Source organism: Mus musculus, chromosome 11, assembly GCF_000001635.26.
Source record: "Mus musculus strain C57BL/6J chromosome 11, GRCm38.p6 C57BL/6J".
Taxonomy (NCBI): Eukaryota; Metazoa; Chordata; class Mammalia; order Rodentia; family Muridae; genus Mus; species Mus musculus.
The window spans coordinates 90485524-90509871 of NC_000077.6; the positions used below are offsets into that span (position 1 = coordinate 90485524).

Genomic DNA, 24348 nt, shown 5'->3' on the forward strand with positions numbered 1-24348 from the left:
ACACTAGCCTATTTACAAGACCAGGTAATTCCCAAATGTGATAATGAGGTGGATTTCCCCTAATTGGTTTATATGTGTTTATAGAAATTGAGTATTATCAGGGAAATTAGAGTCATCCAAATAGCACCGGCATCACCAAGTAATTAGCACCCCCAGCTCCCCTTACCAAGAGTCTCACTCCAATTGACTTGCAAGATCTATTTATTCATTTGGGGCAAGCAATAAAGCTGTATAATAATTGAAACAATTTGGGGTTGAGTTTACTTTCTAAATAGACAGCAGTCTAAGTAAAGTTATTAGAATCCCAGGCTTTAAGATTTAATTGTTCATTGTAAAGGAATACAATCCTTAGTTAAAAAAAAGATTCTTGTATTAACAACTAGAGTACAAAATGTTATATATGCTATCAAAGATAACAGTGAAGATGAACGATCCTGCTTAGGACTTTATACCACACCAGGATTTCCCAGCCTATGAAATGATCAAATAAGCCCAATCCATGTTTCTAGACCCCAAAGGCTCCCACTGTCAGATGGAGATTTTCTTGGAGATAAATGCTGACACTCCTCACCAAAGTGCTGCTGTGATCCAGGGAGACCACTGCAGCCCCCTGGCTATGAGATTACAAATTCCATGCAGACTTCAAGTTGGCATGGTGGTGCATCCCTGCCATCCCAGCAGTGGGAGGCTGAGACAGGAGGACTGTGAGTTCGAGGCCAGCCTAGACTACATAGGGATCTCATCTCACAAAGCAAACCCACAAACAGATGCTCTGGTCAGAGGCAGCTGGATATGATTTACATTAGACAAGCAATTTCTAGTCTGCAACGTCCCTTAATATGTTTCCTATTTACTTTTCATTTAAAAAAATCTCAACCCCCCCCCCCCATATTTTGCTCTTTTCTTTCACAGTTGACAAAGTTGAGGCATAGAGGGTTAAAGTGATCATTCCAGTGTTACACAGAACCAGGGCTGGGGCTGTGATGTAGAGTGCCAATCACTCTTTTTTCTTATTGACTACACATCTGTACACAGCTCCATCTTGCATACCAACAGGGCTGTTATAGGTTCTGGGGCCTTCCCACCTCAAGGGTCTCTCTGCTTCTCCTGCAGAGTAGCACCCAGAGGGAAAGACACTAGCTAAGTTAACTTTTGTAATATGCAGGAGACTAGGCAAATATTAGCAAGAGTAGGGTCGATGGAAACTAAGTTAAGGCAGCCAGGTCTACTGGCATGAACCTGTAATCCCAGCTATTTGGGGGGGCTAAGGCAGGAAGATTATGAGTTCAAAACCAGCCTGGGCAACATAGAGAGACCCTGTGTCAAACAGAAAGGTAAAAGGAGCTGGAGGTGTAATTCCGTGCAGAGTGCTTGCCTGCTGTCATGAGAACCTAAGAAGGAAAGGAGAAAGCGAAGGGAAAAGTGCCATGCCCTGGTAAGACTCACCAAAAGCCACGGTTTTGGAGACTGTGCAGGGCAAGCTAATAAGGCTTAGATGAGGTCATACTGGCCTGAAGGGACCTCTGTGTCCTTGTGATAAGAGGAACAATACAGTGATCTCTTCTCTCCCTCCTTTCTACCCTCCTCCCTCCATTTGTCTGTCTGTCTGTCTGTCTGTCTGTCTGTCTGTCTGTCTGTCTCCACACACACACACACACACACACACACACACACACACACACACAGAGGACCGGGTGAGAGTGTAGCAGCTGCCTCGTCAGAAACCAGTCCTGCTGACACTTTAGAGTCTAGTGTTTAGACTTTGGCTCTCAGGGCTGTGAGAAACATTTCTGCTCTTTAAGCTTCTTGCCTGTGGCATTTCCTTACAGTAGCACCAGCAGACTAATACAGCAACCAAACCTAGCAGAGAAAGATTTGATGAAAAAAAATTCAGTACTTGCTAAAAATATCTATAAAAATAGAAAGTCACGTGTTCTCAGGGAATGGGCTTATAACACCCCAATGGGGCACTGGAAAACACGATTCAGGCAAAGCTGTACCTGTCTTTGGCTAAGTGGGCACAGAGCTCCCTGCTCTGTGTCTAGATTTAGAAATTTATTGATTTCAGGGGGTTTGCCATCCTGAGCAATCCAAGCCAGCTGGCTGGCCTTTCATTTAAATGACAATTTCTTCTCCAGAACTTCATATTCCTATACCTCTTTACACCCCTTTGTAGATATTTATAGTTGATCCTGGGCAAGTTGTCTTGGGCCTGTAGTCAATGCAGCCGTTCTGCTCCCAGCACAGGGCTGTTGGCTGGCCAGAGAGCTGTATGGATGTAGGTTTTGGCTACCAGTTCCTATTTGCAGCTGCACAAATGTTATTTAAAACTTTCACTGGCAAACAGTGGCAGTGTGAAGCAGGCCTGGGAACCAGACGTCTGCGCAGCGCTCAGCCGGTGCCAGGGACTCTGCGAGGAGCTTCACGCCTCAGAGTGCATCCAATTCTCCGACTCTCCCTGTTCTCAGGTAGGAATCAGAATTACAGAGGGATGGAAATGACCTACCATGTCACCCTCAAATGTGGTGGCATCAACATTAAAATCCACACCTACCAGATGTCCTCTTCTCCCTTCAATGGCTTCTCCAACTTGCCAGCAGTGTTCATTCGCTTGAACTTTAGTCCCCATGTGTGCCCTGCTCTGTGCCAGGTAATGCCTGCCTCTAACCAGTTACCACAGAGCCAGTTCGGGCCTGACCTTCAGCTTTGGATTAAGATTCCTGCCAGACAGCTCAGCGTAGGTGGAAGACCTCCCTATCTGTGCAGATTGATTGCAGGCCCCACAGCTTTGTCAGAAGTGGTTTTGGAGAGCCATTTGAGAAGACGCACATTTCCCCCTTCAGGTCTCTGTGGGCTCTTCCTGTAAGCTTTCATTCTTATACACGCGGAAGTCCCGAGGAGCCTCAACACATTCTCCTTGAACCTGAAGTCAGGGGCATAAAACCTGTCCTCATCTCTCTTCAAATGAGCCACAGATTACACTAGTCTGTCACTGGCAACAACCTAACTCACAGAAAAGGAAGCAAACCGATCAACTCACGAGGTCTTGGGGCGGGGGAGTTCTCGACAATGTCTCAAGTGCAGCTGAATTAATTTGCCATGGATTTACCAAGCAAATATGAGTAGTTTCGTATTTCCCACCAGAACCCACACTCCCCGTTTCCTTCCCTCCACCAGCGCCTTGATTTCTCCTTGCATTACTGTCACTTCGGGTAACATCTGTAAAAGACAGCTAGGATCTAAGACACCAGAACTCCTAATTATTCATGTTGTATTTTCTGATTTTTAAATTCTATAAAGGTCAGCAAGATTGCTCAGTGGGTAAAGGTGTATGTGGCCAGGAATATAATTTGGTATTGAAAGCAAGCATTTGATATTAAGATTTCTATATTACTTATGCACATATATTAGATATGCATATACCATATTTTAATGTGCCTTTTGTTTGTTTGTTTTTTGTTTTTGCTTTTTTGAGACAGGGTTTCTCTGTGTAGCCCTGGCTGTTCTGGAACTCACTTTGTAGACCAGGCTGGCCTCGAACTCAGAGATTTGCCTGCCTCTGGCTCCCGAGTGCTGGGATTAAAGGCATGCACCACCACACCCGGCTTAATATGCCTTTTGGTTGGCGTCCTCTCCCAGTGATCCCAGATTTCTGGAATCCACACTCCCAGGTCATTGCCTCTGACATGCACCAGGTTGATCCTTGCGACCTGTGACTTATGCGATGGCAGAACATGCACTTCTGAGACTGGTTATAGACGACATCCTGCCGCATCTGTCTGGGATCTCTCATCTCTTGTTCTGTTGAGGATATCCTTAGATCCCTAATGCCTGAGACACGGGGAGGAACTGGAGCATCGTGCCAATAGCATCCTGAGTGTGTCTGCTGCAAGTGTGCTAGGGAGCCTGCTAAGCGATGCTTCATTTCTCAGCCCTTTAACAGATAGTATGACACCTCCGTGAGAGATCCATGAGAGATCCAGAGAGAAAGCCAGGGACGGAGCAGAGTGAGGAGGCAAGGGTGAGAGTCCCAGATACTACGGAATGCCACTCTCGTCCTGCTGGGAATTGGAAACTGGGTGAGAAAGTAAATATATATTATTTTAAGCTTCAAAATTTGAAGACAACTTAAAATGCAGAAATGGAGAGTTAATAACCACTAATCACACTGAATCCAAATCTCCCAACATAAAGATAAACCAATACAATGAAATCAATTGGTAGGGGTGTCCAATTTATGACAGATTCAGTTTTACAAGCAGAACTCATAGTAATTTTGTCATACGCCATACACCAAAAGTATGCCTAGTTCTAAAGTAGAGTCATGACAAAAAATGTCAATAAACATTTCATAGTATGTGACTTCACGAGGATGAAAAGCAGCTGGGTAGAGGGGCTGGGAGAGCTTTCACTGGATAAAGCTCCGATAAACGTGCCCGACAACAAGCCCTGGTCTGTTGAGGCTCTGGAGCCCATGGGTAAGAGCCAGATGCAGTGGCTCACACCTGTACTCCCAGTACTCCTACGGAAAGATGGGGGGGAAGAGACCGGAGACTCTGCAAGTTTGCTAAGAGCAGCTACAGAAATCACGTCAGCTGCCTCAGAACAATCAGAAGGAGGTGACTCTTGGAAAAGCTTTCCTTTAGTCTCCACGCTCGAACTGTGGCCTGCGTGTGCCCCACCCTATCTTACATGATAAAATACACACCAAACAAAAAAGAACTTAGGTGGAAAAATGGCCATCCAGCCAGATAATCATCTTACAGCATGCTTAAGGTGCTGGCCATTTTATTAATTAAGTTTAAGAATGCTAGAACTTTCTTATGAGAAAGTAGGAAAGTCTTTCCCAGAATGCAGTGCTATTTTCTATACAAATATGTGTGTATAGATTTACATATTTATTTATGGCAAGTGAGTATGCCTGCATGCACATGCGCATATGCAAAGAAGCACATGTCTGTCAGTCGTATGAAACGCTGGCTCTGGTGACGTTTACATGGGTGGGTGACAAGCTTCCTCTCTGTCAGAATATAGCAGATGACACAGTATTCAATGGAGGTATTAGGGTCATGTGGATGGACAGAAATCCTCTACAAGGACCGTAAGTGCCTGGGCATGCTCAAGGCAGCTCTCACAGTCATTCCCTTGCCTGAAGCTTGCCTTCCTTCAGATGTAACAGTTCCATTTTGGGGATGGCAGTGACAGGTGCCAATTTCTGTCAGGAGATCATATGCATGCAGACCATCGCCCCCCCCCCCCCCAGAGTCTTGGGAGAGTAATTTTAGTCGTTCCTTTTAAGTGAAGCTATTTCTTGCCTACAAAGTAGCTACCTCTAAATGAACCACTTCTCCCTCAAAAGATGAACATAGGTGGCCCAGGTTAAAAATTTTGACTGGGGTGGAATAAGAATGAAAAGAAATTAATAACAGTATTTCTGAAAATGGTATCAGGAGACTTGTGCATGCTTTACTCATCTGGGAACATCACGGAGTGTGGCTAAAGCCCCCATCAAAATGTCAGAGAGTGAGGGGGGCTAAAGAGGCTAAGCTTCATTTAATGTTTTTTTTTGATGGGGGGCAAGGACTTTACTAAGTGGAAATTAAAGCATGCACATGTTAAGGAGCTATGCTGTGGAGACACTGGCAATACAATCCAGGTTTCTCCAGGTCCAAAGATCAGTCTCTGTGTCCCCAATCCAGAAGGCCTTCTTTCGCAACTGGAGCTACCTGCATCGGAAGGATGTCCTCCGCTCACATGAGCACCCCTGTAGACCCACATTTAAAGTCTACTGGTGAGGATTCAAAGCAGTCTGCCTCTCTGGCCTTCCAATCCTCATCAAACGAAATCCCCCAGCAAAGGAATGGGGGTAAGAGACGGATGGGCAGATCCAGGTCAGCTAGAGATGCAACTGAGTCTGCTATGGCGAGGGGCCTAGTAACCCCTGCAAAACCCGCTGCATATGCCTAATGATGGGGACTCATAACAGCTTCATTCACTAGGTCCCCTAGAAGAAGCTAGGGACATAACACATAAGAAGAAATAACACATACGGAACGGGAAGAATATTGTTCCCATCTTGTTGCTTCAACAGGGCCAAGCTCCTAAGTCATGGCAAGCAGCCCGCTCTTCCAAGAGGCAGGGACTAGAGTACTATTAGATTTTCTTATTCCTTCTTTGACCTTCTAATCTACAGAAGATAACTTCTTGTTCTTTGAAGCACCTGTTATTTTAAAATGGACAAAGTATAACATTCTACATCTGTTTAAAATGTCCTTTTTGGCATGTGTCAACAGACGACCTTAAAATCAGGAAGAAGGAGGGATTGCAGCCTGAGTGTGTGTGTGTGTGTGTGTGTGTGTGTGTGTGTGTGTGTGTTTGTGTTTCTATCTGGGCTCTGCAGTTTGATCGGAGGTGACCTTGCTGAGTTTAGTTTAGCCTCTTTGACAGTCTCTGCTGCAGCAGTGTGAGAGTGATTCCCACCCCATGCCCTTTGGAAAAGAGTCTGTTTTCTTTCTTTCTTTCTTTCTTTCTTTCTTTCTTTCTTTCTTTCTTTCTTTCTTTCTTTCTTTCTTTTTTTTTTTTTTTGCTTTCCTCCTACATCATGAATAAGGTCAATGAAAAGAACTGATGAAGAGACTTTGGGCTATGTTTTCTGAGTGTAGCCAAAGAGGCTGGGTAAATGTCCACTCTTTCGATTCCTTCCCTAGGAACTGAGTTAGACCTTGGAGTGGCCAGAGCTTGCTGGATTTCACTTTTGGTTCCTCTTCTTATGCTCCACGGATTACAGTAGAAGTCCAGCCTAAAAGCCCTTCTACTTTCTAAGGGCCTATAGCTCACCCAGCTGGAGACCAGGCAGTTGGACATATTATTTCTCTGGCTGGCCATATTTGGGTCTGTTCCATTCTATGATATAGGCAACTCTTCTCAGTAGCCTTTTCCCACAGAGCATTAGTTAGGCCCTGCCACTTAGCTGTGAGGTCGGACAGACTGACAGACTGCACAGCTTAGGTAAAAGAACTCTACAGGGTGCAGACTTGGACATTTTCAGAGGCGTTTGAATGTAGAATCTCAGTTACTAATGAGTGCTGGTTTTCCTTCTTTCAGTCATGCCTTTCCTTGGGAGACCTTTCAGGAGGCATGGTTGAGGTTGAGCTGCAGCTCGTCATCACCACCACGTGATCATGATGACATGATGTCATCAACATGAAACCTTGCCTATTAGCTTCTGCATTCTTAAGAGGACTAAATGATGTGACAAATGGAAAAATACACTCAGTGTGCTCCTGGCCAGTGAGCATCGGCTGAGGCTGGATACAAATTAGAATATGGTGGTTCCCTTTTCTACCCTCTATACAGCACAGGGCATAAACTCTCCCAGGAACCAGACGTGATCAATGCAGTGTATCAAGGAGTAGGTTTGTCTCCAGAAGGGGAATGTTTCTGGAAGTGAGCAGTTGGCTGTTGAGTGTGATCTACACATGGGATTCCAAGACTTCTCTCGACTTCATGCTATAAACTGCATCTCTGCTTTATCACCCACCAAACAGAACAGGAAAAAAAAAAGCCATGAAAACTGCCAGGCATCTCTTGGATTCTTCCTTAAATTTTTACAAATAGGAAGCTTTGAATTCGTGATCTTTGTAAGGCGATGATCTGCCGACGTTGTACTTTCTTGACATGATATCTTTCCGCAATGAAAACTAATGGTAAGTAGCTAGTGGCCATTTCCTGAATTCAGGGCACATGGTGGGTACTTAACACCAGCATCTCTAAAATGGTCACAGTACTCTTCTGGTGTGAAGAGACACTAGAGTTCAGGGGGGTACAGGAACCTACGTAGAGGTACAGGGTTTCAGAAAGCAACATCTGCGTATTTCTTGGAAAGCATGGACACATTTGAAAAGACAGCAGGAGAATTTCTTTTGCCCCATTTGCCAAAAGGATGTGCAGGAGACTTCTAGGGACCCCAGGGGGAGGTGGAGCTCTCCAAGCAACTCTCAGTTGTGACATGAGAGGACTTAATCAGAACATGGTAGAAACGTGACAGCCCACTGTACACAGGGAAATATTGCCTAGCCCAGCACAAGAGAGTCTTCTCCTGCTCAGGCTTTCGAGGTCTCTATGAGTGAAAACCTAGCACAGAGGTCTTCAATCTGTGGGTTGAGGCCTCTTTGGGGTCGAACATCAGATATCCTGCATATCAGATATTTACATTCTGGCCATAACACTAGCAAAATTATAGTTACGAGGTAGCAACATAACTGACTTTATGGTTGGAGGTCATCACAACATGAGTAACTGTATGGAAGGGTCACAGCATCAGGAAGGTTGAGAACAGTGCTCCAGTGCAATGGAAAAGGTGGTTGGTTCAGAAGGCTTCTGATGCTGGCTCGGTAAAGCAGCTGGGGACTTCCTGGCAGCAACTCAACCCTCTGATTTCCTTTCTCTAAAAAATTATGGAAAATGCTAGGATGGTACACATATCCTAAAGGTTGCTGTTAGCACATCAGGGTCAGGGCTGTTCACAGTGTCCTATTTTTATCTTGGTTATTTACTGTCTGACATTTCTTATAGCCACATACGTTCCAGGATAGCAGGCATGCAGTCTACACATTTCCCTGTCTAGGAATACTTCAGGGAAACAGAAATGACCAAACTTTGTTTATAGAACGAATAACCTGTATATTCTGTACAGCATTTAAAGGTAATGACTGCTGTTGGTTGTGTTTTAGAATGTGACAAATGGATTTTTAAATTAGATATTAATTTTTCAAGACTGACAATGATCTCATCCTGCCAGTGAATTCCGGCAACATTCAAGTTCAGATCACGATCAATTCTGTTCCAGTTTTTGTGGCTATTTCCCTAGAAGTTGTTCCTAGGGTTTCACACCCCCTCCAGTGACATCTGATATCAGCATCTAAGTCACATGCAATGGAGATGGCGAGGCTTCATTTCTTGTTTCTAATTTTTGTAACCTCCAAGAGGGTTTCTTGGTTTTGCTGATTATTCTGCAACTTCCAGGTTCTCTCCAGATGTGAGCAAAACTGCTTACTTGGTTGAGCGGCTTGTACTTACTTGATGAAGTACTTGATTCCATCTGCTGTGTAAGCTTCCTCCCACCCGTAAGGTAAGCCTAGAGTGAAAGGAAACCAAAAAATACATTTAATAAGATGATGAAGATAACTTTATTTTCTGGACACAAACCTCCCTTATGTTGACAATTACTGGGAGTGCATTTCTTGCACAAAATTATTTTCTCGAAAGGGGGAATTAAGACAATTCAGATGAGCTCTGGTACTCAGCATCTTTACAACGCAATAAATAGAGTCTTGAACAGTTAACAATCTGCTTTGGTTGCAATAACCGGATTATGACTTATCATTTCCATGTGGTGAGGGTTTTTGTCAGCAGGATTCGTGCAGAACTTGGTGTTTGCAGTGGCTGGTTTTTGCCTGGAGGCAGAGGGATGGACAAGATGGCCTCTGCTTGTCTATTCTGGCTCAAAGTTTCTTTAATTGGCTCCCTTTGCATTCTTTCCCTCAGCTCCGCAGGGAATTGGGCATGAGTGCCAGATCAGCAGGGGTTGGAGAGGAGTTTTTGGACAAGACAAGATTCCTTATTAAGTTTGAAAGTTTAGCAAAGTGATTTACAATGGATGGTGGCATTTTACTTTGTTAATTAAGAATTTTGTGCACTAAACAGAAAAGGCCAAACAATTTGCTAAACTTAGCTTCCATTTCTGTAATGGGATTGAGAACAGTTAGCTAAAAAGGGATAAGGAATGAAGTAAGTAGGCAGCATAGGGGCATAGTCTGAACAGGAATTCTGTTCTCATCAGAACAGGACAAAGCACCCCTCTCTCTCCCGGCCCAACCTCCCCCTCTCGTCTCTACTGAGTCTCACTAGATTGCATAGGCTGGACATGGACTAATTGTGTAGCCTAGGCTGGCCTTAAACTTAAGCTCCTCTTGCCTCAGTCTCCTGACTGGAAGGAAGGGGGAATGCTGGCAGGTTGTGCTGCCACATTTTCTTATATTCCGATTTTATGTGACGTCTCTGTAGACTGCAATGGTTTCTACCACTTCTGCTCTAACACTGGAATAGCTAAAGATTTTAACTGCGTGTTCCTGTGAGCTCTGCTGACACTGGTTATCAAAGCTCTTTTGATAGGTATAAGATACATTAAAACACTGAAAAATAGGTTACCTGTCTCAGGTAGCCTACTGTTTGGGAATGTAAATAGCCTTAACAAGTACTCAATGACTTTCATCCTTCCCAATACCAGCAAGGGGGAGAGTGAGCCTATGGGAAGAGTGGAGCGACATGGCTGAAATGAACCTCTACTCCACTCCCAGTCAATTCTTAAAGAAGAAGATGCTAGTAGTCTCTTTTTTTGTGGTTAAGAAAAACAAAGAAAAGATTTTACTTTACATTGATTCCAGTCTAAGACTGTGGGCCAAAATGTTGTAACTATCTCTTCCGTATATGAACAAGGCTGCCTTGGCGTTTCCACCCGCTCTTCATGATTGCATGTTCCCACTCCTAGTGTAGTAGGAATCAATGCTTCTGAGAGCTCCCTATGAGCATAACTCTGGAAGTGACATCTTGCACACGTGTTCTTTCATATTTACTGCTCAGCTATGATATACTGTTACTGCCCTACAGGACACAGTTGACTCCTTTTCTGTTTTCACACGCTCTCCATCTTTTTCTTTTAAATAGATAATTTCATCTAAGAGCGACGAGCCCCTTTACCTGCAAAGAAAACTCTGATGACAGTAGGTAAAGACCCTACTTATGTGACAGAAATACTGTTGAGTTTTTTGAGTAAAATGGCAAAGACTGGAAAAGTAGAAACGGCTGTACTATGACTAAGGCCTTTGCTGGATGACTTGTTTGATTGGTGCAGTTCTATCCGTTCCCAGTTTCTGCAAGCTTGGGCAGGTTTTAATAAAGTGAAAGAAAGAGATACACTGTAATTAATAGTAGTCTTTTATTAAAGAGTTTTAGAGCTTATCATTGTGAGTGTAAGTGTGTGTGCAGGATGTATGTGTTCGAGGGCTTGCCCACGCAGCACATGTTGGGAGTCTGAGGCCAGCTCTGGGTTATCTGATTATCTCCCTCCACCTCTATGTGGGCTTTCAAGGCTGGATTCAGGTCACTGAACCTGCATGGAAGCCCCTTTACTCACAAAGCCACCTTGCCACACCCAACACGATGTCTTCAATCATGAGATCAATTTAGAATGAAGTTGACTGAACACTCATTCCCTCAGCTCTAAAGAAGACATCTATACCAACCCATGAAGGTTCAAGGAATGTCGAAGAAAAGGGGATAGGAAGAACGCAAGAGCTGGAAGACAGGAAAAGGAGCTCCAAAAAGTTGTTTGGGGGGAGACATTGTCATTGCATCAGCAATGACAGGAACAACAGCAAATGCACGGCAGCCGTGGATATTTGCTCTGAGTCTGAATGAGAATGTCCATCCAGTTAGATGGAGGTAGGCTCAGGGAACCCTACTATTCATTGTGGAGATATTTGCTAAGATAGATGGGCGTGGTATAGGGGTTTGGGGGGTAGGGTAAGGCAGTGGTGATGGTGGTGGGGTCACTGCTTTCCACTGTATACCCACTGATGACCTTATATGTTCCAGTGGATAATTTCAATCTAGTGACCATACAAAAGGCCCTAGTTAACTAAAATGGGTCACAAAACCACCCCAAAAGTCATGATTATAAGAAGGGGACAAGTAGGCAATAGGGAGAGGGGTACTGATAAGGATAAGAGGGAAGCAAAAGACAGTGGGGAGGAGGGAGAAATCAGAATTCATTATATATGTGAATGAAATTGTCAAACAACAAAATAAAAATAAAAAAGATCATTTATCTGCCCTAAAAACCATAAATGCCTCCTTTTTTTTTTTTTTTCAGAAGATCAAAGTTTCCTATTTTTTGTGCACTTATCATCTGAACTGGAACTATTTTTCATGCACTTATCAACAGAACTGGAGACTACTAATTAATCTCTCTGTGTTATCTCAGGAATAAAAAGATAATAACTGTCTAATTAAAAGAGAGACATACAAATAGCCCACTTCATATAACAGAGTTCTTCTGGTACTCACAAGAATATGTGACTGTGATATACTGTTTTCCAGCAGTAATGATTTTATTGCTTCACAGGAATGATTTAGAAATCACCATAACAGAATATAAATACTTTGAAATAATCATTGTTGTTACAGATAAGGAAACACTTGTTACAAACCAAAGCATACTCGTAACTACAGGCTACTTCTCCCTTCATAGTTTTTTTTTTTAACCTGTTGTTGACAAGTCTAAGCAGCCACAGCTGTCTCTGGTTGGAAGTGGTTGTGAGCTCTCGAATAACATTCTTCCCACCAGAGGCTGTTTCTCACCAAAACCTTCATGGTGAAGACTCCAAAGCCCGCATGAATATCTTGCCAAAGTGAAAGTCTTGAATGTATTGAACTTAGAACCCTGGCTGTCAGCTAACACTCAGCATAACCAAGTTCAAGCCGCCATGTTCCACACAAAACCATCTCCTTTGTTTCCCGTTCTCTTCGTTGCCACAGATTCTCTGTTATGTTTGGCCCAAGAGCTAATTTATTAAATATTGATTATGTGTTCATAATTTTGCTCTGGTGTTCAATATATAATGATCAGCAAATAAACATGGACCTTGAGCTCACAGATTTAAAAATAAGGAGGAGGATGTAGCATAGCCAGGAGACTGTGTGCCTATCATGCACCAAACCCTGGCTCTCAGCCCCAGTGCTGCACACATTGGGTCTGAGTGAGCTGGTGCATTCCATCACCAGAGACAGAGACGAGAAAAACAGGAGTTCAAGGTCATGCATGGCTGTATAGGGAGTTTGAAGTCAACATATAGGAGACCCTGTCTCAAATATAAACAAACAAAAACCGCTCCCAAAAAGAAAATGCTATAAATTGCACCCTCCCCTCAATGATAGATAAGCATATGACAGCAATGAGTTCAGGTAGGATGGAAACTACAGGGTGGCGTGAGCAAGTCACTGCACAGGCAGACCGAGTTCCAGGACAGAGAGGGACTGCAAACCAGTGGGAAAGGGTCAGCAGGGTCAAGAGGCTGCAGCAGCACAGGCCCAGGAGGAAAGAACACTCCAGGGAGCTGGCACACAGTCAGGAAGCCTTGGCATGCCGGCTGCCTGGCACTGAGAACTGAGGGGACTGCTCCCTCTGCACAAGTGGAAAAAGATCCCACCAGAAACATTACACGGGGATTTGCAGGCTGTAGCAGGACTGCCAGGACTCCACTCCCCTCCCCTCCCCTCCCCTCCCCTCCCCTCCCCTCCCCTCCCCTCCCCTCCCCTCCCCTCCCCTCCCCTCCCCTCCCCTCCCCCTCTCCCTCCCCTCTCCCTGCCCTCTCCCTCTCCCTCTCCTCCTTCTCCCTCTCCTCTCCCTCTCCCTGCCCTCCCCTCCCCCTCCCCCTCTCCTCCTTCTCCCTCTCCTCTCCCTCTCCCTGCCCTCCCTTCCCTCCCCCTCCTATCCTACCCCTCGCTTCCCTTCCCTTTTCCATGATTTCTTTAGAGACAGGGTCTCATATCCTCACCTACATAGAGAGAATAACCTTGAACAGGCAGTTTCTTAATAAGGTTTGCTCCCATTGAGGATGAATGCAAGAGAATTCTGGCCCCATTATACACAGGAAAAGGCCACAGAATTCAAACAACCAAAAACAAACTCCCCAAAACAAACAAAAAACAAAAAACAAAATAAAAAGAAACCCCCAAAAGCCCCAAACCATTTTTTGAGATACTCAGAGACCAATTATTTATTTATTTATTTATTACCTAAATTTCAAGAGATAACGAGGCCTGCAAGTGGGGAAAGTGCACACTCTTAGCAGAGCACAGGGGAGGAAGCACTGCTCAGAAAGCCAGGCACACCAACATACTTTAAAGCGTGATGCCGTTATGGTTCTAAGTTAGAACCTCTGAGAGCCCTAAACACTAGCACAGCTGCCCTCCTGAATCAGCTCATGGCCCTCGAGACTTGACAGGGATGCTGTGCCCAGGACATCACAACAATATGCTTGTGTAAACCCGACCTATGTCATGATAACACCAGTGGATGTGGCAATGTGGAAGGGGGAAATTCACAAGGCCAAGCCCTACAGGTACAGCCAACGGGGTAAGAGCTACATTTGCCCATGGGTATAAGGGCCGGTATTTAGAATATAGCAATGTTCCCATCTGTTTGTATATACCGTGCAGAAGGTAGGTGATATCATTTGGTGAGGCTTTGAATCCTGTTAAATGGTGTGGTGTAAAGAAAGATGGCTAAATGAGCTTAGGGGTTAGTGAGAAACATTGGAAAAATGGACCACAGCCTTGAAATGGAGAGAGAAGACAAAAGAATTGGGAGGTAGAATAGCAGGCGGCCTTGGTGAGATGATCAGTGAGTAGTAAGCTGGACAGATGTGAGGTCTGAGTGAGTGCACGCCCTCGATTCCCACAGTCACAGTGCTGTGGATGGTCTCTGTGAGGAAGGCGCACAAGCCACTGACTGACAAGATGAACTGGAAGGTGAAGTGAAGGAGGCAGGGGAAGGGCATGTGCTGGAACAGAGGGAAATGGACACTGAACTTCTTCTACAAGTAAATCTGACAAAGACCATACAACTCAGGGAGTCTCACACAGACCTCAGCACAGCGGGATCCATTTGGAGGGCTCCAGTGGCAAGCCCAAGGAGACTCAGCCTGTAGCGTGGGACAGGAAGGAAAGAGAGGGAAGAGGGAGGGGGAGAGAGGGAGGAAAGGAGAGATCTCAGTTCAGTGGACAAGGTGTCACAGAAGATTAGGACAACCATCACATATGAGAAATTTTCAATTGATTTTGAATCGGAAAATCTAACTCCATGTGCAGTGCTCTTGACTCTAAGTTGAGTTACACGGTAATAACGGTGCAGGGCCTCGGCTTTCTCATTTCTATGAGTGATCATCATAGCTTTCCCGCTAGCTTGTGCTGTTATCATGAGACTTTTATGAGTTAATATATAATGATACAATTATATGCAAAAGGAGGCCATTATTATTAATAGCAACAAAAACAGGAGCTTCTTTATTGCTCATGATTTTATTGATGTCACGCAGACATCTAACACAGGAAAAACTTAAATAGCTACGGGGCAAGTTTTATTGAAGGGAAGTCATACTTTTCCCATAATCCTTTCCTTGGTGTCAGAAATCTCAGTCTCCGCTTCCTTCACTGTCATGGTGCTCGTACACGGTTCAGTCAGCATGTGCGCCCCATGCTGACACTCCCTGAAGCGTCCTTCTCGTTCCACAGCTCCAGCCCGTCTGCAGTGCCGACAACCAATATGAAAACCCTCAGATGATAGTCTTAACTCTCTCACTAGAACAAGAGGAGCAAAGAGAATCCCCAACATCCCAGCCCTTGCTTTAGAGTTCTAAGTGATGATCATTTGAGTGGAAATGAGCTAGATTCTAGGCTTAAAGACAAAACGGTCTATTTTAGACTCTTTTTTTTTTTTTTTTGGTTAGATTTAGGATTGTACAAGTTAATTTGTACATATGAACTGTGGTGCCAAAGGAAGTACCACTTAATTTTCCCATGAAAAAGAAATCTATTATACTAAGTGATGGTTGTGACCTATAAATAACTAGACAATTCAGCATTTCAAGGGCAAGAAACATTTCTAAGGAAATAATTTCTAAAAAGAACCATATACGTTTTGGAATTGTGCTTTAAATACCCCTAACTGTTAGACTTGCAATAAATGCTGGGACAGCAGGCATTTTGCATCTGTGACTTGGTTATAGGTTGACAGTGGTGGGTGGGGGCAGGGAGAATGAACTGTACTTAGTCATATATAATGTAGACGTTACATATTTCAAGTTAGAAGTCACAAATCCACTCCAGAAAGACGGTGCTCCATGGAAGGCAAAACAGTGGAAATACTTTCATAGGTGACCTAGTTGCCCATGGTCCTTCTCCGGGAGGTGTCCCTACTTTTGGCAAATAATATACTCTAAAATATCACTGAGCTAAAGAGGAGGGTGAGAAGGCTCTTAGGCAGTTTTCACAGTTTCCTTTCAACACAGGAAAACTCCGAATTTTCAGGGTTCTTCACTCCCAGTTAGGGGTTAGCGTCTTGAACTCTGACATGCCAACGGCTGGAAAGCCCAGCTCACGTGCCCTTCTTCTACTGCTCCCTCGCATCCCATGACCCACAACATAAGATCTCGCTTACAGTTCTCTCTGGGCATTGACTCAATGGTAGGGGAATTTGGGTTGGCTCTGCTTAAAACCACTGATATCCAGCAGACTTCATACTATGCATTGATCAAATCCAGTGGACTGCTTGCTGCAGTTTTCCTGGCTAGGGAAAACTAGCCAGGCCTCACTGAATTCGGGCAGTGAAAGGATTAAAGGGCCCTTTGAAACCCCCTTGGGTTCTGACAAGCTTTGCTCAGAACTAGTCGATTTGTCAGACTTGATGAATGTGAAGAGCAGAAATGGCTAACAGCCCAGTCAGAGTGCTGTTCCTGCCAGCCATGTCTGTGTCTAGCTCTGTCACTTCCTTCAGGGCCTTGCTCAGATGTCACTGAGTCAGTGGTGTGTCTCTGGTCACTCAATATAAAACACCTTCTCTGGCACACACGAACGGCCTTAACAGTTTCTCCTTCTCCCTTTCTGCCCTCATTTCTGTTCCCTGCCCCACCACACTGCCAGCATTACTGCACACATAGATGACTCTTAATTGCTATTTGCCGAATTAAGGAATCAATGTTTACTTCACCAAACGTCTATGGCAATACAAACACCTACTATTTAATCAGACTCAATACGAAAGGAGAACATTTTAGAAAAAGGTGTGGAAAGGGTGCTAAATTCAGACGAGAATTTAAAGTGGCTCTGTAGAAGGCCATACACAATGATCTGAATTATTTTCCTATGGGCTTAAAGTTTCTTCCTCATGGATTACAAAGCAGAAGGAGGAGATAGCTTCAGTTTATTTTATTTTATTTTTTAGCCCATGTGGGCTTGGAACTCATCATGTAAAACCAGGCTAGTGTTGAACTCAGTAGAGGTTCACAGGTCTCTCCCTCCTGAATGCTGAGATTACAGGCTTGTACTACCACATCTGGTTGTAAGTCCTTACAAAGATAAGCAAGATTTCTTCAAGATACTGTTTCATCAGTATAATACACACATGAAGGGGTGAGTGGCTGCTGACCATGACTTAGGGATCCACTGGCAGTGAAGGGGAGATACCTGGAAAACTGCAATCCTTTTTCCTGTTTCCTTCAGGGAAACTTATTTCATGATAGAGATTGAAAGTTGCTCTTCAGCAAGCTTGACTGATTCTGTTGAGGAGTAACAACATGGCAGGTAATTCAACTCAGACAGGAGGAATCACCCGAAGCTAACAGGCTGCTGGAGAATAAACGTGTAGAGGCGGGAATTTGAAGGATTGCCTTAGAATCCTGCCAATTTGATCACAATTGCTCTGTAGTACAGTTTTAGGTCCGGCATGGTGATTCCACCAGAGGTTCTTTTATCCTTGAGAAGAGTTTTTGCTATCCTCGGTTTTTTGTTATTCCAGATGAATCTGCCGATTGCCCTTTCTAATTCGTTGAAGAATTGAGTTGGAATTTTGATGGGGATTGCATTGAATCTGTAGATTGCTTTTGGCAAGATAGCCATTTTTAGAATGTTGATCCTGCCAATCCATGAGCATGGGAGATCTTTCCATCTTCTGAGATCTTCTTTAATTTCTTTCTTTAGAGACTTGAAGTTCTTATCATACAGATCTTTCACTTCCTTAGTTAGAGTCACGCCAAGGTATTTTATATTATTTGTGACTATTGAGAAAGGTGTTGTTTCCCTAATTTCTTTCTCAGCCTGTTTATCCTTTGTATACAGAAAGGCCATTGACTTGTGTGAGTTAATTTTATATCCAGCTACTTCATTGAAGCTGTTTATCAGGCTTAGGAGTTCTCTGGTGGAATTTTTAGGGTCACTTATATATACTATCATATCATCTGCAAAAAGTGATATTTTGACTTCTTCCTTTCCAATTTGTATCCCCTTGATCTCCTTTTGTTGTCTAATTGCTCTGGCTAGGACTTCAAGTACAATGTTGAATAGGTAGGGCGAGAGTGGACAGCCTTGTCTAGTCCCTGATTTTAGTGGGATTGCTTCCAGCTTCTCACCATTTACTTTGATGTTGGCTATTGGTTTGCTGTAGATTGCTTTTATCATGTTTAGGTATGGGCCTTGAATTCCTGATCTTTCCAAGACTTTTATCATGAATGGGTGTTGGATTTTGTCAAATGCTTTCTCAACATCTAACGAGATGATCATGTGGTTTTTGTCTTTGAGTTTGTTTATATACTGGATGACATTGATAGATTTCTGTATAGACAATTGTGATCAAAACTGCATGGTACTGGTATAGTGACAGACAAGTAGACCAATGGAACAGAATTGAAGACCCAGAGATGAACCCACACACCTATGGTCACTTGATCTTTGACAAGGGAACTAAAACCATCCAGTGGAAAAAAGACAGCATTTTCAACAAATGGTGCTGGCACAACTGGCGGTTATCATGTAGAAGAATGCGAATTGATCCATTTCTATCTCCTTGTACTAAGGTCAAATCTAAGTGGATTAAGGAACTCCACATAAAACCAGAGACACTGAAACTTATAGAGGAGAAAGTAGGGAAAAGCCTCGAAGATATGGGTACAGGGGAAAAATTCCTGAATAGAACAGCAATGGCTTGTGCTGTAAGATCAAGAATCGATAAATGGGACCTCATAAAATTGCAAAGCTTCTGCAAAGCAAAAGACACCGTCAATAAGACAAAAAGACCACCAACAGATTGGGAAAGGATCTTTACCTATCCCAAATCGGATAGGGGACTAATACCCAATATATATAAAGAACTCAAGAAGGTGGACTCCAGAAAATCAAATAACCCCATTAAAAAATGGGGCTCAGAGCTGAACAAAGAATTCTCACCTGAGGAATACCGAATGGCAGAGAAACACCTGAAAAAACGTTCAACATCCTTAATCATCAGGGAAATGCAAATCAAAACAACCCTGAGATTCCACTTCACTCCAGTCAGAATGGCTAAGATCAAAAACTCAGGTGACAGCAGATGTTGGCGAGGATGTGGAGAAAGGGGAACACTCCTCCATTGTTGGTGGAATTGCAAGCTTGTACAACCACTCTGGAAATCAGTCTGGCGGTTCCTCAGAAAATTGGACATAGTACTACTGGAGGATCCCGAAATACCTCTCCTGGGCATATATCCAGAAGATGTCCCAACCGGTAAGAACAACACATGCTCCACTATGTTCATAGCAGCCTTGTTTATAATAGCCAGAAGCTGGAAAGAACCCAGATGCCCCTCAACAGAGGAATGGATACAGAAAATGTGGTACATTTACACAATGGAATACTACTCAGCTATTTAAAAAAATGAATTTATGAAATTCCTAGGCAAATGGATGGACCTGGAGGGTATCATCCTGAGTGAAGTAACCCAATCACAAAGGAACTCGCACAATATGTACTCACTGATAAGTGGATAATAGCCCAGAAACTTAGGATACCCAAGATATAAGATACAACTTGCCAAACGCATGAAATTCAAGAAGAACGAAGACCAAAGTGTGGACACTTTACCCTTTCTTAGAAATGGGAACAAAACACCCATAGAAGGAGTTACAGAGACCAAATTTGGAGCTGTGATGAAAGGATGGACCATCTAGTGACTGCCATATGCAGGGATCCATCCCATAATCAGCTTCCAAATGCTGACACCATTGCATACACTAGCAAGATTTCGCTGAAAGGACCCAGTTATAGCTCTCTCTTGTGAGACTATGCCGGGGCCTAGCAAACACAGAAGTGGATGATCACAGTCAGCTATTGGATGGGTCACACCACCCCTAATGGAGGAGCTAGAGAAATTACCCAAGGAGCTATAGGGAACTGCAACCCTATAGGTGGAACAACAATATGAACTAACCAGTACCCAGGAACTCTTGTCTTTAGCTGCATATGTATCAAAAGATGGCCTAGTCGGCCATCACTGCAAAGAGAGGCCCATTGGACTTGCAAACTTTATATGCCCCAGTACAGGGGAACGCCAGGGCCAAAAAGGGGGAGTGGGTGGGTAGGGGGTTGGGGGGGTGGGTATGGGGGACCTTTGGGATAGCATTGAAAATGTAAATGAGGAAAATACATAATAAAAAAATAAATAAAAAAAATTAAATAACCCCCCCCCAAAAAAAGAATCCTGCCAATTGAAGTAAGTGTTTGCACATTAGTGCAAACAGTGTCCAGGTCAGAGATGGCAACGTTCTTAGAGACATGTCACTAAGAAAACTATGGGAAAACCCACATACAAACAACAAAACCTTCATACCTAATTTCATTTTTCTTTAGAGGTATAAAACATTAAATTAATATATAATTTAAAATAGCCAGAGAATTATGCCCCCCAATAAATCTAGAATATTTAATTAAAAGTTTCTGTTCCATTCTGTGGTTAGTAGATAAGGGAGAGGAAGTGACTAAAAATGGGGAGAAAATGAGGAGGTATACAAAAGACTGAAAGCAGACAGGGAAAGAGATCTAAGACGTATGTGTGGCTCTTACCTAAATTGGCTGTAAAATCTACAGTTGTGGACATGATTATAGAGTGAAGGAGGAAACAAGAAAGAATAGTGAGTTCATTTCCTTTTGTTAATTTAGACTATTGTATTGGTTCTTCTGTTAAAAATTTGAAAAGGCACTCCTGTGTGTGTTTGTTTGTGTGAAGATGTCTGTATACGTGTGTGCAAGTACATGTGTGCATGTATACATGTGGAGATGAGAAATCAACCCAGAGAGGTGGTGCTTGCTGACTAATGAGCCCCAGAGGTCTGTCTGTCTCTACTTCCCCAACACTGAGATTAGAGTGTGTGCCCAGAACTTTTAAATGTAGCTTCTGTCCTGGCTAGTTTTATGTCAACTTGACACAAGCTAGAGTCATCAGAGAGAAGGGAGCCTCAATTAAGAAAATGCTTTCATAAGATTGGGCTGTAGGCAAACCTGCAGGACATTTTCTTAGTTAGTTATTGATGGGGGAGAGGCCAGCCTATCATGGGTGGGGCCATCTCTGGGCTTGTGGTCCTGGGGTCTATAAGAAAGCAGGTTGAGCAAAACTATAAAAAGCCAGTAAGCAGCACCTCTCCATGGCCTCTGCATCAGTTCCTGCCTCCAGGTTCCTTCCCTATTTGAGTTCCTGCCCTGATTGCCTTCAGTGATGAACTATGATGTGGAAGTGTAAGCCAAATAAATTCTTTCCTCTCCATTTTGCTTTTGGTCACCATGTTTCATCACAGCAATGGCAATGCTAACTAAGACAGCTTCTGAAGACCAAACTCAGGTCTTCTAAGCACTTTACCAATGGAGCCATCTCATTAGCTCTACTCCTTCCTAGAGAGGACACAGTCCTGCTCCGGAGCACACAGTTGGGTAGTCCAACAAGACTGCACTCTGCCCAAGGTACACCCCTGAGTTCTGCTTACTGCACAAAATGATGGTGCTCTGTGTAGACACACAGAAAGGCTTTCAGAAGTTTCTTTTTGATCCTGTATATATTGCTTTTGATTTTTCACGCCTTTTAAAAATAGTGATAGGAACCCAGAAGTTCATATTTGAGCAGGTCTCACTACATAAGAATCTTTTGCACATCTGAGATCAAATTTATCATCATACTGGTTCCATTTGAGGACCCAAGATGTAGCTAGATATCTAGATATTATAATTATGTTTCATATTCTTGTTTGTTTTTGTCTCTGGCAGGAAGTGGCCTCCTAAGCAAGGCTCATAAAAGAACAACATAAAACTATACAGAACCTATTCACCAATCCAACCAATCACGTCTATTTTAAGAATATGATTCAAAAGCCATGGAGACCTTTAATGTCTCTTCCATATTAGATCGCTAGATCACCTTCTACTGTCCTGCATTTCAGAACCTGTCCATCTCTATTGATTGATGTGGGATGACTTTGTGGGGAGCCGCCCTCACATTCGCCGTTACAAGATGGCGCTGACATCCTGTGTTCTAAGTGGTAAACAAATAATCTGCGCATGTGCCAAGGGTAGTTTTCCACCCCATGTGCTCTGCCTTCCCCGTGACGACAACTCGGCCGATGGGCTGCAGCCAATCAGGGAGTAATACGTCCTAGGCGGAGAATAATTCTCCTTAAAAGGGACGGGGGTTTCGCCATTCTCTCTCTTGCTCTGGCTCTTGCTTTTGCTCTTGCACTCTTGCGCTCTTGCGCTCTGGCTCCTAAAGATGTAAGCAATAGAGCTCTTGCTCTCTTGCACTCTTGCTCCTGAAGATGTAAGCAATAAAGTTTTGCCGCAGAAGATTCTGGTTTGCTGTGTTCTTCCTGGCCGGTCGTGAACGCGTGTAAGAGTTGGTGCTGAAACCCGAGACGAGAAAACCCGGGACGAGAAATCCTGGGATGAGAAAACCCGGGACGGTTACCATCACCGGCGCAGGGAAGATCCCTCATTCCGGAACCAGAACTGCGGGTCACGGTCATAAAGGTTCCCGTAAAACAGACTGTTGAGAAGGATTCAACTGCGTGAATTCAGAACTCTTCAGCTGGGGAACGGTGGTAATGAAGTGTTCCCGTAACACAGACTGTTGAGAAGGATTCAACTGCGTGAATTCAGAACTCTTCAGCTGGGGAACAGGGTACCCGTAAGTATAGCTTTACAAGGTAAGTCTGGTCTTGAACTTTCTAACGAAATTCAAGACAGTCTATCAGAAGTAAAGTGGGGAATAGCTTTACAAGGTACGCCTGGCCTTGAACTTTCTAACGAAATTCAAGACAGTCTATCAGAAGTAAAGTGGGAAATAGCTTTACAAGGTATGTTTGGCCTTGAACTTTCTCTAGTGTTAGAAGCCTTTTTGTTCCTTTTCACATGTTATCAAGCGGTTAAGGCAGGGCTGAAAATTCTGGATGAAATTCAGGGCAATCTATCAGAAGTAAAGCGGGGAGAGAGAGTAGAAGCAAAGAGGAAATATGGTACACAAAATAAGTATACAGGCCTTTCCACGGGTCTTGAACCTGAGGAAAAGTTAAGGTCAGGTAAGAATACCTGGGGAGAGATTAGAAGGAAGGAGAAGGAAAAAGAAAAGAAAAAAGATCAATTAGCGGAGGTTTCTAGGAGAAGGAGCCTATACTCATCACTAGATGAACTCAAGGAGCCAGTTCTTAATAGTTCTGAATCAGATGAAAAGGCTATTAGGGCCTGGAAGGCGCTCTCCCGAGCAGGTGAGGCCACTGGACAACTAACAAAGATCGTCCAGGGACCTCAGGAGTCCTTCTCAGATTTTGTGGCCAGAATGACAGAGGCAGCAGAGCATATTTTTGGTCAGAGCAAGCCGCACCTCTGGTAGAACAGCTCATTTATGAGCAAGCCACGCAGGAATGCAGAGCGGCCATAGCCCCAAAAAAGAACAAAGGTTTACAAGACTGGCTCAGGGTTTGTCGGGAGCTTGGGGGACCTCTCACCAATGCAGGCTTAGCGGCCGCCATCCTCCAATCCCAAAAATGCTCCATTGGCAGAAATTAATCAACGCATAGATCTTGTCCAGGAACAACTAGATGTATTATGGCAAATAGCTCAGCTGGGATGTGAACAAAAGTTTCCGGGATTGTCCGTTACTTCCATTCAGTATGAGAAATTTACTAGGGCAGCTAATTTGTCAAAAAGTCTTTCTCAGTATATGTTACAGAATTGGATGGCTGAATTTGAACAGACCCTTCGGGAATTGAGACTTCAGGTCAACTCCACGCGCTTGGACCTGTCCCTGACCAAAGGATTACCCAATTGGATCTCCTCAGCATTTTCCTTCTTTAAAGAATGGGTGGGATTGATATTATTTGGAGATACACTTTGCTGTGGATTAGTGTTGCTTCTCTGGTTGGTCTGTAAGCTTAAGGCCCAAACTAGGAGAGACAAGGTGGTTATTGCCCAGGCACTTGCAGCTCTAGAACATGGTGCTTCCCCTGATATATGGTTATCTATGCTTAAGCAATAGGTCACTGGCCATTCAGCTCTTGCACCTCACGAGGCTAGTCTCATTGCACGGGATAGAGTGAGTGTGCTTCAGCAGCCCTAGAGAGTTGCATGGCTAAGCACTGCAGTAGAAGGGCTCTGCGGCACATATGAGCCTATTCTAGGGAGACATGTCATCTTTCAAGAAGGTTGAGTGTCCAAGTGTCCTTC

At 43.8% G+C, this 24348-nt stretch overlaps 1 protein-coding gene across 4 annotated transcripts in view; it reads right to left on the reverse strand.

Annotated features, from left to right (window-relative positions):
- Stxbp4 (syntaxin binding protein 4) overlaps positions 1–24348 on the reverse strand; it is a 161645-nt gene that overhangs the window by 9032 nt on the left and 128265 nt on the right. For 3 of the 4 annotated variants that reach the window (XR_388390.4, XM_030245750.1, NM_011505.2), the window contains exon 17: positions 9079–9136. Coding sequence is in view for 3 of the 4 variants with exons in the window: in XM_030245750.1 (XP_030101610.1) it covers positions 9079–9136 (58 nt within the window). In the remaining variant the exon portion in view is untranslated. Of the gene's footprint in view, positions 1–9078; positions 9137–13807; positions 15366–24348 lie in introns of those variants that run through there. The other variant, XM_006532736.4, reaches the window with a different exon arrangement.